The following is a 15556-nucleotide window of genomic DNA, read 5'->3' on the forward strand; positions in this document are numbered from 1 at the left end:
CCAGCCTAAAGTCATCTTGTGCACCTCAAAGTATTTTTTTTCCGTCCCTTTTGTCCAATCTTTCTTAATGTGTGGTGATGAATTAAGGCCCGTTTTCTAAAGCATGTTCTTTAACGTTCCTTTTTTGTTTCCTCATTGAGAAGACAATCAGCTTTCTGACTAATAGTTTTGGATCAATGGGATGTGTTCCACTGTGCTGGTATTCTCCAAAATCTATATTCTCTAGTAATCAGCAGGAATGTGACTTGAGCAGTCCAGAAAAATAAAAAAGAAGACTTTTTCTAAGGAAACTGTAATTTTCTGTAGTCTTCAGCAGACATTTTCTAGACCTGAGAATCTGCAATTTTACAGAAAAGTTGTAGGGGACCCTCAATGCTGGGACCTGTGAACTCAAATGCATTTGTTCTTTCCTACCCGTTTGATCACTGTTCCACCCATTTTACATGCCTTGCCTGTGATGATTTTGTCCCCTTCCTGGGGACACGTCACCTGAGTTTAGATCTCTTTGCTAGTAACGTGAGTGTCTAATCGCAGTTGTTTTTAATGACTGGAAGTTTCTTTTGGTACTAGGTGATGCAGATGTACCTCCCATTCTGTGGGATTGCCATATCCAATGCCCAACTATTTGCAGCTTCAAGGAAAGAATATGACAGAAGCAGGGTAAGTAGAAAATGTATATCAGAACAATACCAAGCCTTTGTCTTTTATTCCTTTGGATTCCAGCTATGCACACGTTTGCTAAGCAGACAGTTTTAACTATGTTTTGTTTCAAAAAATGCATTTTCAACAGACCTGTCAACAGAACTATCTTGAGTGAGGCAGCAAGCAGAGAGTGCAGGAGTGAAATACACTTGTGGTGGTGGCTGTTGTTTCCTGATGTCAGTTCCATGTTTCGTAGTGCTGAAAAAATTGGGTTTGTGACACAGTGCAGGAGAGACTCTGACTTTGGCATAGATTCAAACTCTCATAAAATCCCAGAAATATCAAGCCTTTTCCATCCTGAACTTGTAGTATTCAAGTGCAAATAATGTAGATATACCTTTATAAAAGTAAGAAAGAAAAAAGAAACCTGTACGTGAAAGGTTTTGACAGCATGTGTCTGCATAGATACATTACTTCCATTACTCATGATTGCTGATGCTGTGCATGAGTTGGGACAGGAGGCTCCAATAAAGTGAAAATACTGCTGAGCTCGCATGTTGTTAACTTCTCAGAGGTCTTTATTATTTTAAGAAATAAAAATCCCTCAAAATTTCCATTTTATAATTGTAGATTTTTTTAATTTTTTTTTTTTAAATCACCTTTCCTGCGGTGGTGGGAAATGATTCTTTAGTTATCATGGATCGCAGCTCACCAGAGCTTCTGTAGAAATACTACTGTGGTAGTGTTAAACCTACTCTTGCTTCCCAAAGCCAGGGAAACTGCAGTGGGGTGAGTCTGTGTATTGAGAACCGACATTTGTATGTTCAGGATTTTGGTGCTTTCCATGTATGGAAACTGATGTTTTCCACTACTTTGAAAACTGACAATAGTCCTTTTCTGAAGTTTTATATATTTAAGGGTCATGAAGCATCTGAGCTTGTCATCTGCCCAAGTCTGACTACAGACTGCTGTATTTTGGGGAGAAGATGCAGAGGAGGCTTGACGAGGGGGGGGGGAAGTTTTTTTGCCAAAGATTTTTCTCATAGTTTGATGTTCAAACAATTTAATTGTTTGACTGCTTAGAGACTGAACATTTGCTGCAGATTCCCAGCCTGCAGGGAACAATGACAGACTTTTGAGGAGTCAGCGTTTAATCTTCTGAGGGAGGCATTCAGCAGAGAAGTATTAGGAACATTCTCATTCTTCATTAGTAAATGGTAAATTCTGGTGGTTGGACACATCAGAAAATTGGATTAGAGATACAGATGCTTTGTTTCTCGTTGCCACTTCAACCATGAGGGGAATAAAAACTATCATTGCCATTTCACAGCTACATGGTGGCCTGTACCTAATTGTATTTTTGACATGTTGGTGGTCTTCAGCTTTGCCTAGTCTGTGGTTGAAATTAGTTGGCAAGACCATGCTTTGCTCTCTCTATCAAACTGGACACCAGTGGTGACAACTTCCAGTGACCAAGACCAATATTTTGCTGATCACCATTGCGTTAGGAGAGCTAAGACCACTAACGTTTGTATGCTTATCTAATGGATGTTCTTTAGTGTCAGTGCCTTAAACCAGAACAAAGGAAAAAGCACACTTTGGACCCATGATAAGAAGGAACATGGCCTCTTAGTTTTAAAGGTGATCAAATGAGAAGGGAAGCCCTTCTTTTTAAAACATTGTATTTCACAGACATGTTAGTGGTAAAGACTGGATCAGAGTCCTACTGGAATATGAAACTATTGATGTGCTGTTTTTTTTTCTTTCCAGCTTTGAACATGCAGCATGGGTAATGGATGAGTAAAATGGAGTTAAATGTGCCGTCAAATTCAATATAGCAAATCAAGTAACTCAATCCATACTGTGTACTTGAAGAGCTGTGTTACAGCCATTGTTTCATTTTTAGATCACAGTGACATAGTTTGAAAGATTCCCATTGTTTGGTAGGAGCTGGATTGTGCTGTGTTGTGAGCTAAGAAATACTTAACTTCTTTCTTTCTTCAGATACTCCTGCCCAAATTCTGTTGCCATAATCACTGAGAACTTTATTTGAATGAAGATTTCAATGGATCACTCATATTACAATTAATCCCAGAGTTTATGCCTCCTTTGCAATGCTCTATGTACTTATATATACCAATATGCGAGTTTTTTGTCCTTGTATGCAGGCTTTACTGGAAGTAGTGAATGACCTCTTTGAGGAACAGACTGACTTAGAGAAAATCGTCAAGAAAATTATGCATCGGGCCCAGACTCTGCTGAAGTGTGAACGGTGCTCAGTATTACTTCTGGAAGATATTGAATCACCAGTAAGTATGTGTGCATGTTCTGTAGGAAGGCTAATACTTGAGTGGTGGAGCAGCTGCTTTTATTGTGGTGAAGCTGTTTCATATCATATGTAAGTACGGGACAGCAAGTGCTCTTCCAGCATGTCATTCTTAAATGGAAGTTAGGTACAGGTTGAGTCTTTATCAACACCACTGTTGTGTTTTAACTCCAGTAGGCGCTAAGCCCCACACAGCCACTTACTCATTTCCCCACCCAAGTGGGATGGGGAAGGGAAATTGAAGGGTAGAAGTGTGAAAATTCATGGATTGAGATAAAGACAGTTTAGTACGTAACGAAAAAGCTGTGTGCATAAGCAAAGTGAAGTAAAGAATTCATATGCTACTTGCAATCAGCAGGCAGGTGTTCTGCCATTTCCAGGAAAGCTGGGCTTCATCCCATGTAATGGTTACTCAGGAAGACAATTATCATAACTGTGAAAGCGCCCCCCCCTTCCCACAGCTCTTATTGCTGAGCATGACATCTTATGGTATAGGATATCCCTTTGGTCAGTTGGGGTCACCTCTGTTGGCTGTGTCACCTCCCAATCTATTGTGCACCACCCAAATTATTAGCTGGTGGCAGAAGAGTGAGAAACAGTGAAGGTCTTGATGTTGTGTAAGTACTGTTCAGCAATAATGAAATCAACCCTGTGTTATCAACGCTGTTTTCATCTCAAATCTGAAACATGTCGTACAAGTTACTGTGAAGAAATTTAACACTATTCCAGACAAAACCAGTATAGCCACTTTTTCAAACGGAAACTGAAAGGTACATTTATTATTCCTTCTGGTCATTTGAAGGCATTTAATGGGATGTCTGTAAGCTGTTGATGGATCTACCAGTGGTCTGATCCAGCTGATTCGCTGTGATTCTTAATTGTCTGTGTGATGGGATTAGTGCTTACTACAGAGCAGCTTGACTGAGAAGCAAGGTGCTCCTCTAGTCTGCTTAAAAAAGAAAGATGACCTGATTTATTATCAAGTATTTATTTGCTTGGTTTCTTTCTTTCATGGTATAGCCACTAGAAGGAAAGAAAAATCGTGTCTGTAGCTTCATTTACGTTTACCTGGAATTTATGACTTTGCTAACATTTTCAGGCTAATGCCTTATCAAATGGGTGGTGCTTGCAAGCGGTTTCAGAACCAGAAACATTTGCATCATCAACCAAATCTTTAATGCTCATTTTTAGAACTAACCTTTTCTGCATACATTCCAATAAATAATTATCAAACATTTTTGTTGTTATTTCCAGTATTCACACTTTGGCATCCGTTACTGTTGTTTAACTGTAGGGAACCGAAATACGTAGTTTCTATTCTATACTATGTAACCCATTACATCTTTAATCAGACTACTGGTCCCTCAGAAATAACAGATAAAAATAAATTCAAGACTCTAACTGACCATCCTGTGTATTCAGCAGTGCAGTGGTTTTTATAGCAATCTAATCAGTGTCTTTGTAGTAGTCAGCTTCTGAACTTTTCATTAATGGTTTTGTTGTTTTGTTTGGGGTTTTTTTGTTTAATCCAGTATTTTAGTGTGGAAGAACAGCAAGATAGTAAGGGCTGAACCTGCAATACAGTGAGTTTTCCCATCTTAAAATGGTGGTCACTACTCCATGGGATTTGTTCCTTCCTGAAAGTTTTCTACTTGCTCTAGCTGTTGGTCAGGGGTGTGTTTGGGAGTAGCTATGTTTGCATATTTTAACAAGTTTATTTAATACTTTCCAAAATAAATAATGAGAACTGGTCTCAGTTCCTAAGTTCCTCATTTCCAGATGAAAATGCTGTGAAAAGACAAGCCACCTTGTTATTTTGACCTAATAATTTTTCCCTGAGGTAACAAAAAAATCCATTGGAAAAGGCACATTTGCATACAAATGTTTAGGTAGTCGCATACTTGTAATAGGGAGAAGCTTTTTAATTGAGCACGTGAAGTGAAAATATGACTTTTAGCATTACTGAAGTGTGTTCGGCTTTTGCAATTGCTCTGTCCACTTGACCAAGGAATTATTTCATTGCAGAGCTCTGTTAAGTTAAACAAGTGGATGAAAGTATTTGTCAAGAGTTGGATTTCACACACACAGTTTTGACAGCAGTTTTCACTGGAACTTTGTAGTGCTGCCATTTGTAGGGTCTGAATGCCTCTTTAAAATGTTGAACATTTAAATTACTGTTGTTAGTAGTAGTAAAATAAGTGACTGCCTGGTTTTTGGTACCTTCCTTCAGTGTTTTTGGGCTGTTCAGCACAAACTGCTCTCCTTTCTACTGATTTGAGAAGTGGTTGAAGGATAAAAGTGTTGCTTGTAGTATCATTCTTTTTTCTGCCCGAGTATCTTTGGATTCACTGACTTTGTAATCGATTCTTTGTTCCTGGGCTGTCACAAGTCTAAATGATTATCAGAGACAGAATCATAAGTGTGTGTATGGCAGAAAAAACCCATTATTTGTTTTCTCAGAGGAAAGATACGATTCTCATTTCAATTAAACTAATAAAAACTAAGTACTTTCAGTGGAGTGTGGCCTAAATTACACTAACATTCATAAAAGCAAGATCAAGGTTTATATTTCGTTTATATGTTCTGTGTTATAGAATTTTAATGTTTCTATTTTATTTCCTCTTTCAAGCCCTCCCATACTGATTTTCTAATTACAAGATACAGTTCTACTACATTCTTATGAAATGTCACTATGTTTGCAAGTATAATAGAAATTTTATTTTTCACCGAACAGTACACTGTGTTAGTAGCAGGCTGTGGGTGGCATTGTTCACTACGTTTTTCTGCTCTTGGTGCTGTTTCTACCTTTGTGCACAGAGGGGTTTTTTTCAAACCATGGGCTTGAGTTCTCATTCCTCTAGACCAAATTCTGAAATGTGGACAGCCAAAGCGTTCAGTTAAGCCTGAACTTTTTCTAAACAGTCATAAATCTTAGGTTAATTTGGAGTAGGAGAATAGCATCTTGCCACCCACGTGGTCATTTTTACAAGTGGCAAAACAGTTATTTTCCTGATCTCTCCCTATTTTGGAGGCTTAACCTGTATATCAAAATCTCCATAGAGAAACTCAGTGTTATGCCATGTATAAAATACCATCATTTTTACATCACATGAAAAATTTTTGCAATACAGAACCAAAGTGGAGGAGGGGGAACTCATACTAGCATCCAAAAATGTTACCTGCATTCTCTGTCACATTAGCCACTCTTAGAATTTTTCACTTATGTGCTGTTGGCATGTATGTTCAAAATTGTTTGCAATTAGTAGTGCAAATGGGTCTTTCTGTTTACTTTCCTGTATTAAAAAATTGTGGAGTTTAGGTAAAGCTCCATAATTCAAGTTCTAAAGTCCTTTGAAGGGAAGCGTATACTGCTGTAGAAAATATTTTCATAAAGGAATCTAAAGATATCGTTTGATTTAATGTTGTTTGTCAGTGAACTGTGCACGGTGTGTATTTTGAACATGATGATTCCATTGTTCAATACAGTTTGACCTTTTAATCTAAGACTACTGGATATGAATACAGTTCTAAATACAGTAACCTTACATTACTGTATTCTTACATATTTATGCATCTTAACATTTTTAAGTTACTTTTTTGTGACAGGTGGTGAAATTTACAAAATCCTTCGAGTTGTTATCTCCAAAATGCAGTGCTGATACTGACAACAGGTTAGTGCTCATGTCTTTTATGATTATGAGTTACTTTATTTTTCACATAGTTTTAAATTTGCCTGACCTTATGTTTATTTTGTTATGGAACTTTGGGTAGATTTGACTGAAGAGTGTGAGCCTACAGTTTTTACTCAGACAAGATTCCTGCTTGCTTCAAATGGAGACTTGCTTGAATTAAATATACATACCTATATTTTTTAATATATATATATTTGCTAACATTGTATCAGTGTGTCAGAGAAGAAACCAGGAAGTAACTGATGGCTTTTCATTGTTGAACTGGTGGAGAACACACAAATGTTCTTTTATATGGTTAGTACTGAAGGAAAAAGGTACAAAATTATTTTAGTTTGTTGATCTCTTACAAAATGCTTCCTTACAGTTCTGTTGAAAGACTTCCAGAAAGATTTTATATCTGCTCTTGTCAAGTTGGAAAGCCTAAAACACTCAGAGAACACGTATTTCCTAGAAGTTGTATCCCTGTAACTAAATCTTGTTTGTGAGCCTAGTCAAAATAGAAGTATATGTTTTGCTTAGTAGGATCTGTATTTAAACATTGATAATGAGCTAATTGGAATTATTAACAGAGCTTTTTGTCCATGTGGGGTTACTATATTAATTCCTACAAGAGAATACAGCTGGTAACAGGTCACATAAAATGGTCACATACCAAAGAGTGGATGAAGATCCAGGGCTACTGTGAGAAGGTTTCTTCCTTCCTTCAGGGTGCAAACTCAGTGATTATCATACACATTTTATGCAAATCAGTCCACTCTGATTCTGAATTAGAATTTTCATGTCAAATGGCTGCCGTAATGATAAACTTAGCCCTCTGTCCAACTTGCTATCCACAGCTTAGCAAACTTGAGGATTGCATTGTGCTTTGCCATATTTAAGCCCTTTAAGCAGCTTTAAAAATGATTTCTTGCTTTATTTCTTCACCTCCAGTGAGGTAAGAAGCTACCACGTTCATTAAGGTGAATGTGCATATTATACTCCAGATTACAACAGGTCGTTACTCTTAACGTTCTTCATGGATTGATCTCACAGAATTACAAAAATGGGTAGTGTTCTTTCTAAGATGTGCAAGCTGACAGCAGAGTCCAAGGCCACACAGAAAGGCTGGTAGAAGCTAGATCTCTTCCATGCCCTATCCACTAGCTGAGGTGTGAATGGTGAGACAAACGGCAAAGGAAAACAAGTGATAAAAAAATATTAAGGTTTAAATATGAATAAATAATCTGATTCACCTGGGAATCACAAGTTACTGCTTCTGACAAAGAGCTTCAGAGTAGCAGTTGGTGTTTCCTAGGTCAATTAGATGGGTGAAAATACATTCCTTTTGTTCAGGGACAGGAGTATGAATCAAGAGATATTTTTTATTCCTGTTTTTCTCAAACTTGGTCTGTAGCCAGATTAGTCAAAACAATGTAGAGTGGTGTCAAGATAACCAAGCTGGCTTATTTCTTGTTACCATAGTTATATTAACATGTTACCAAAAAGCAGTTTGTAGTAGCCTGCTCTGCATGTAGTCAAGTGAAGATTATTTTAACTGTCGTCTAAGACATGAATAAGCACATGCAATCTGGTAGCTAGTCTTTATGAGATTTACAAAGGTATATCTCTGTGCATCTTAATATAAAGATTCATTGCTTTTTCTTTTGTTTTTCATTCAGTGGAGAGTGAAGTTGGTTTTACAAAAAAACGAGGTTAGACTGGCAGATATGATGTCACATTTGGATCTAGCACAGGCACAGCTTGAGTTATTGGCACTATGGTGGGAAAATAAAGGTTATTTAGGATACAGAACAATGCCGCGAGCCCTTGACATTTGAGCATTCTCCTAGTGAGTTTTGCCCTTTTCATTCTACGTTCTGCAACTGTAACTGATGTGAAGTCATGAGATGTTTCATGTGGGAAAAAAATGGCAAGATGAGTTTCTTCATCATTACACCAGTGAAGATAAATGTTATTTCTTTGAAATTTTAGGGGAAATACAAAAAGATTACAGGCTGAGAACAGCTGTCGTTATATGGTTTTTTTCTGAACGAGAGGGAAGCTCCAAGGACAACAGAACTTTTCCAGTCCTAACGTACTTTCTCACACAGTTTTAGAAGAAATCGACTTTTCTTTTGCTGCTCTTACATCTGGCTAATAGCAGTTCATCTGTTTAGTCCCTAAATAATATAATGAATACCCATGTCTTTTTGCTATTGATTGTAAAAAAATACCGTGCATTTATCTGATCAGTTTGCAAATTTCCAGCACACACCATGATCAGGTTTGTTTATGGCACACTGATGCTCTCCTTTTTGCCAATAATTTGTTCTTGAAGTACAGGATTGCCAAGTCTTCTAAATTTTCTCTCCCTTTGAAAATATTACATAAATCTTGGAAGCCTTGAGGGTTCAGTTCTCATGTATTCTGGATGAAGATGAGCCCAAGGGAAGGTGCTGTGAGCTATGTCTTTCCTGCACGGAAGAAGTCATCTTGATAGATGATGTAGCTGACATGACAGCTCTCTAACCTGAGTACCAGTGGTAGTGGAAAGGTCAGCTGCCTGACCCAGAGTGAGTTGCGTGGGAGAAAATATTTGTGCTCCCTCCCAGTTGGGCTGGTACAGAGAAAGCACTGAAATCCCTGCTACCGCTGTTTTATCACCGCTGTCTCCAAGACGATGCATGCTCAGGTATCACCCCATTTCCTGCTGTATTTTTGTGTTGCTTAATGCATCTTTCTGCTCTTCTAATCCTAGGAGTTGAGAAAGGTTCATGTCTCTGTTTAGAGAGGATTTGAGGTACCTGTGACTTTGGCTGTACTGCTTCCCTACTGTACTTTGCCACCCCTGTCAGGGAGGCTTTGGGGAAGATGGCAAGGCAGGCAGCTGCATGAAGGGAGCCTGCAGCACTGCTTGGTTTACTCTCTTGCCTGATGCTCCTGCTAATGCATGGGCAGGACAGGGAGATGGTGATGTGCAGCTGCCTGCATTGGCAGGCACAGTTTGGAGAAAATTGTTGCTTGTGATTTTTACAGTAGCTTCTGAGTGTTCTAAGCTGCTGCAGGTGGAGAAAGAGCCAGCTGGCTGTGATTTGCATCAGAATCAAGCAGTGATATTTCCTCGTAGTGCATCTCCAACAGTGTCAACTGTGACACTACACAGAGTGTAGTTGTAAAGCACTTGCTGGGAATGGAGACAACATAGTAGAACATACTTTTAAAACTTCTTCCTGAATTATATATCTTGTTTCTTTTACTTGAATTCATTTGCTGCTTAAAATGCTTGACACCCATAATCCAGTACCAATTTAAAGTGTCTTATAACGATAATATCATCCAGATTTTTAAGGTATGAGCTGGGCGCTATGCATCTGAAATTAGATTCTTATTCTTAAAGGTCAGGGTCTTTTTTGCTTCTTAAGCATTAATGTCCTGAAATAAATGTGAAATTATAAATGTGATTTTTTTTACTTAGCTCTTAAAACATATTTCTGTAAAGGTTCCTGTCAAAGTATACACATAACATTTATTGCAGTCACTCAAAATTCTTATCTCAAATGAAAGTTGATACACTTAGATCTATTTGTCTAAATCGTTGTTATTATCTTTATTTATAGTCTTTTAAGAATATTAGGTTTTCTTTTGAATGAGTGACTTAGTTGAATTAGTCTCCAAAAAATCAATGCAGCCAACAAAAATCAATCCTTCCACTTTGAGTCTTCCAAGCATTTTACTGTGTATCCTTCTTTCATTCATGTGCATTACTTTGAAGCTTTAAGCCATTGTAGCTTTCTCCATGGCTGCTCAGTCTCTTTTTTCATTAAGTAATGTTTCTCAGGTGTTGAAAATTTTCTTCTCAAAACTAAAACAATGTGCATTTTTTAATTCACACATGAATAGCTATCCCCTGCCAATGTTACAAACCTGTCTGCAATAAGTCAGTGAGAACTTACCTGCTGATTAGATGGCGGTATAAGGTGAGAACTTTAAAGTCTCTGTAGATACTGAGTTTTCTGGAGAAGCTGCAGTGGAGCGTGGTGAGTCAAGCCCATAATTATAGCATTTTATGCGCATTTACTGACAGCTCTCTAGCCCTTTGGTAGTTGTGGCAGAAGCTCAGCCAGGGGAAAAAAATTGAAACCTTCATATATTGTGTCTACTTGGCTCCACCTGCTGCAACATGCTTACATTATTGATTTCAAGACTTACTTCATGATCCCTTCTTCAGCCATTCAGGACTGGCATTTCAGACCAAAATTTTTAAAAATGGCTATTCCCTTGACAGGAAAATTATTGAAAGTATGAATTAAAAATACCCCAAATTATTAGAAAAATTTGAAAAATTAAAACCTTAGAATGATATCCTTTCAGGTAGCTCTACAGAAAATATTATTTAAAACTGATTACTTTTGATGGGCAGGCCTGTATCCCACAGAAACTTGGATCATAATTCCACTCTTGATATGTAAATGCATTTCATTATTAAATGCTGTGTTTATTTTTGTGAGACTAATGCTATTTTCAATAGTAAGAATTGTGTAAAGGAGAGAATCTTTGATGTACCATTTCAATAAATACCAAATTATTCCATTCATAATGCTTAGTAACTATTAATAACTGTGAATGGTTCTGCTGTTCCCATCAATATGCCTGTAAGACATGCTGGACTTTAAAGCAATGTTGACTGTATTCTTTTCTTCCCTTGCTATGCCTTTTGATAGTTTCAAAGACAGTGTGGAGAAATCATCGTCTTATTCTGACTGGCTAATAAATAACAGCATTGCTGAACTTGTCGCTTCCACGGGTCTCCCAGTGAACATCAGTGATGCCTATCAGGATCCTCGCTTTGATGCTGAAGTAAGAGATTTTTAGAAATGTAAATATGCATCACATTTTTGGCATTGCAACTAATGTAACACAATTTTATCATTAAGTCCAAGTTGCTGTAAAATGTGACTATTCATTTTGAATTAGTTTTTCTGTCCAATATTTCCTCCTTCTGGTCCACTGGTCTGGTGGCATGGCTTTATACAGTAAATATAGGTCACTGAATTTAGTGTATGACTTTAGGCATTTACATAGTCTGTCCGTGTTTCATTATTTTCTATTTATAAGTCATACCTTGCTTTTATATTCAAACTGATTTTTAATGCTGAAAGTTCTGTTGTTGGTGTTCAGTGTTGGTGTTCAACACCATCATTGTTAGGTGTTGAGGTGACTGGGACTGTGCACACACAATGTAAACAGAACTGGTATCTAGAGAGACAAATGTTTGTGACCTAGCTTAGCCAACTGACCTTTTAATCTGCACAAATAAAATATACATACTAGATTGGTTATTTCTCCAAGATACATATCACTCCTAATAAAAGTTGTTTGTGTATCCTAAGGTATTCATTCCAGCCTCAGTTAGGAAGGTGTAGATACAGATAAAAACATTATATATATACTTAACACCTAAATAAATGTTGGAGGCATATGGAAGGTCAAAGTCTTTGCTGAATTCTATCCAGTGAAACAGTATTACTATGGGGGACTTGGTCAGCAGCTGGGCAGCACATTAATCTGTGGACAGCCTTGGTCAGCAAGCTTGCTAAACAATGTTACTATAGCAAGTGTGCTTGGAAGTGTTTCATGTTGAGAGTTTGCTGGGTTCCGGTTTTATGCCATGTGTTGTTAAAGGGGCTATCTCTCAAACCAGCAGAATTTCTCAAAACAAGAAAAATAAAAGGGGCCTGCTGTAAAAGTATACAAGAAGACCGTGTTGATGCTAGTTTGTTCAAAAATTCAAAAAGTACAATTAATGCCCGGGGCCTATTTCTTGCCAGAGAGATGCTAAAATAAAGCATGCCAATCCTTGATGTGTTTGCAGTTGTACTTTTAATGTATCACCTCCTGAATAATTCAGTTATCTGTTATTTGTTTCACATTTCCCAGTTAGAGGCACTACCCAATTTATATGGAGAAAAAGAAAACAATCCAAAGGACAGTAATTATTTTCTGTTGGTGGGTTCCTATGAAAATTTAATTCTTAAATTCAGCTTTTACAATCAATTAGCTCTATAGGCAGTCAAGTGTAGTAAGAGGAACATATTATCCCTTACGACTTAGGTAGAATCAAACATACATTTGTAATTATGAACAGATATTCTGTTCTCTGCTTCTGTAAAAAAATCTCTTTTTTTTATACCCAGAACACTAGTTGTCATTTTCAGATGTTGATGCTCATTTTTCTGCTCATTCACCAAGGATTTAATGCCAAAATATTTTTAGTTGATATTAACATATACATCTGAGGCAATTGTTCCCTGATTCCTATGGATTTTAGAGTTCTGAGTATGTACAAATAAGCAGTACTCAGGTAAAACCTGAGTTACATCTTTTGCTAGCTAGGAGATCACAGTGATCCCATTCTGCCTCCAGTGTATGAATTATTGCTGGTCATTTCCTGTTCTATTACAGATTCCCTGTAGCACTGGCAGTTTTAGTAAGAGAACATCTCCTGATCTCCTATGAGTGGGCTCATCCCACTCTCTTACTCTAATGTCTTTAGAAAAAATATTTTATTTTCTTCAGATTTTGCAGCAGTGACCCTAAAGAATAAAGCTTATTAACCATAGAAGAGAGAATCAGTTACACTTACAATAAATGGCTACGTTTTGTTGTTTTCTGTCTAATACAGTATAAATGAAGCGGAAAAAAAATATTTTCAGAACTACAGGATCCATTAAACATACATAGAAAATCTCAAATCTTGGTTTTGATCCCATCCTTCTATTTTTTCCTAGCTTGTACTCCTGCACAATTCCCTACATACTCTTGCCTTTCTTTTGAAAATGCATATTCCTGTAAGCCCCCCTTTATGGAAAATTTGCTAAATGCAATTTCAGTTTGACAGTTGGGAAGAGTATTTCTAAGGCATACTTACTCAATGGAGGTTGTCTCTACTAATTCTCCAATGTAAGTAATCCAGGAATTGTCTGGTCATTACCTCAATTGCAGTTTGTCTTTATTTCCAAGTCAAAGTCAAATAGTGTAACCTTTCTGTGGCAAAGATGGTGATGTTTGTATTTTCTTTGGCAATTTTTAGAATAAAAATGACTTTTGGTTAAACTTACTGTTCACGAGGCTTCAGCAGATTTTTTTTTCCTGAGAGCTGATCTGTATGGAATGACATTTGTAATGTAAACTTACTCCTTGACGTTTGTATTGCTAGAATGTAAAAGGCTGCAAATGGTACCTACGAGTAACGGAAGCTCTCATTTCTATTTTTTAGGCTGACCAGATTTCTGGCTTTCACATAAGGTCTGTTCTGTGTGTTCCTATATGGAATAGCAACCACCAAATAATTGGTAAGACCTTCTTCATAGTTGCATCATTTTTGTGCTAACATAAATTTAATTCTGTCTTTTTAATTCTGTGTTCCTTTTTCTTCTTTTTCCCAGCTGAATATTGTTAAGAAGTTACGGTACCTAGGATGCATGCTAAGTATCCAAGAAGGGATGTTTTTGACTTGGATACTGTATGGACTTTTTCAGCTTTCCCACTGTGTCATTGTTAAGTTATATATTATATTGAAACTTGAAAACTAATGAGATGAAACAGAAATTCGAACAATATTAGTGAAAAGTGTTTGACGTGCTTTGATACTTTACTTGGGTCTCTCTTTTTTGTACACAATTCAGGCAGCTGTTTCTGTAGTCGAGCAAAGTCGTCATTTCCCACTTCCATGATAAACTACACAGTCAGGGAAGGTTCACCGGAGAGGCTGTGGCAGCTGTCAGGACTGCCCGCAGCAGTGGTGTGTGCTGGATCAGGATGCGACAGGGTTTTATGGCTTGTTTGATAGGATGCTTCCCAGTTATAATACACCTGCAGTTGGCCTTGCGTCATTACCTCCTTTTGGCACAAGAAAGAGCACCATTTGTAAATAGCGGTGCCAGATTCCTCTGTAACTTTCCATAGAAGAATTCAAGTCAAAGCAATAGCAATTTAAACCGGGCAAGACTTGTGTGTTGTGGCTATTGGTGAAAGCTGAGAACAGCAGTGCATTGCTGAAGGCACTTGGTGCCATGCAGGATCAGGATCTTTTGGCTTTTTCGGCAGAGATGATGTGGGAATTGAGTGTTCTAAAAACATGGCTCTTTGTTTATTGTGAACTGTGTATTACTTTGAAGAAGTACAAAGAAATAGAACCTTTGACTGCTGACAGCTCTTACAGTATTTTTCTAAAGGCATATTGTGGCTAAATTAAATAGAAATTATTTGTTGCAGTAGAACTCAGTATTAGTTCAGCTAGAGCCAAGAGCTTTGAACGCTTTTTTCAGTGTTTTAAGGGAATTACTTTTTTTCCCATTGGTTCAATAAATTTATGGACCAGTCATGAGAAGAAAAAGCACTTATACCAAGGTGATGCTTAGTCAGCTAGAATTTTAGGAATGAAGGTACTGATTCAGCAAATAATATTAGTAATTCCAAATTGCTAGGACAACTTACATGGTTGCTGTTAGCAAAGTGCTCAAATTCTTTCCTGAAGAGATCTTTAAGCTTTTGTGAAAAGCGTTGCAAATAGGTTTGCAATATTATACTTGAAGAGTAAGGTGTAACAGTTGAAGGTAATAAACTAAGTCCTGGCATCAAAACAATCAGACTTTCACATGCTTTTGTCTGATTAATGATTTTCAGAATAAATAGTTGCAGTTTTGCTTTTCAGTTTGAAAGATGTATTTTGAATGTTACCATTGAATAAAATACTCTACACTGTGAATTAATGAATTAAGAGTATAATACATATTAACTCTTTCTAAAGGGGTAGCCCAAGTGTTGAACAGGCTTGATGGGAAACCCTTTGACGATGCCGACCAGCGACTGTTTGAAGTAAGAAGCATTCCGTTTTGTAGCAATAACATACTTTTTC

General features: G+C 37.3%; 1 protein-coding gene across 1 annotated transcript in view; it reads left to right on the forward strand.

Annotated features, from left to right (window-relative positions):
- Window positions 1-573: 573 nt before the first annotated feature.
- PDE11A (phosphodiesterase 11A) overlaps window positions 574-15556 on the forward strand; it is a 79676-nt gene continuing 64693 nt past the window's right edge. The window contains exons 1-6 of the mRNA XM_010191811.1: window positions 574-660; window positions 2811-2951; window positions 6575-6639; window positions 11361-11496; window positions 13916-13991; window positions 15449-15516. Of these exons, the coding sequence (XP_010190113.1) occupies window positions 574-660; window positions 2811-2951; window positions 6575-6639; window positions 11361-11496; window positions 13916-13991; window positions 15449-15516 (573 nt within the window). The remainder of the gene's footprint in view (window positions 661-2810; window positions 2952-6574; window positions 6640-11360; window positions 11497-13915; window positions 13992-15448; window positions 15517-15556) is intronic.

This window comes from Mesitornis unicolor, unplaced genomic scaffold (genome assembly GCF_000695765.1).
Source record: "Mesitornis unicolor isolate BGI_N332 unplaced genomic scaffold, ASM69576v1 scaffold7269, whole genome shotgun sequence".
Classification (NCBI taxonomy): domain Eukaryota; kingdom Metazoa; phylum Chordata; class Aves; order Mesitornithiformes; family Mesitornithidae; genus Mesitornis; species Mesitornis unicolor.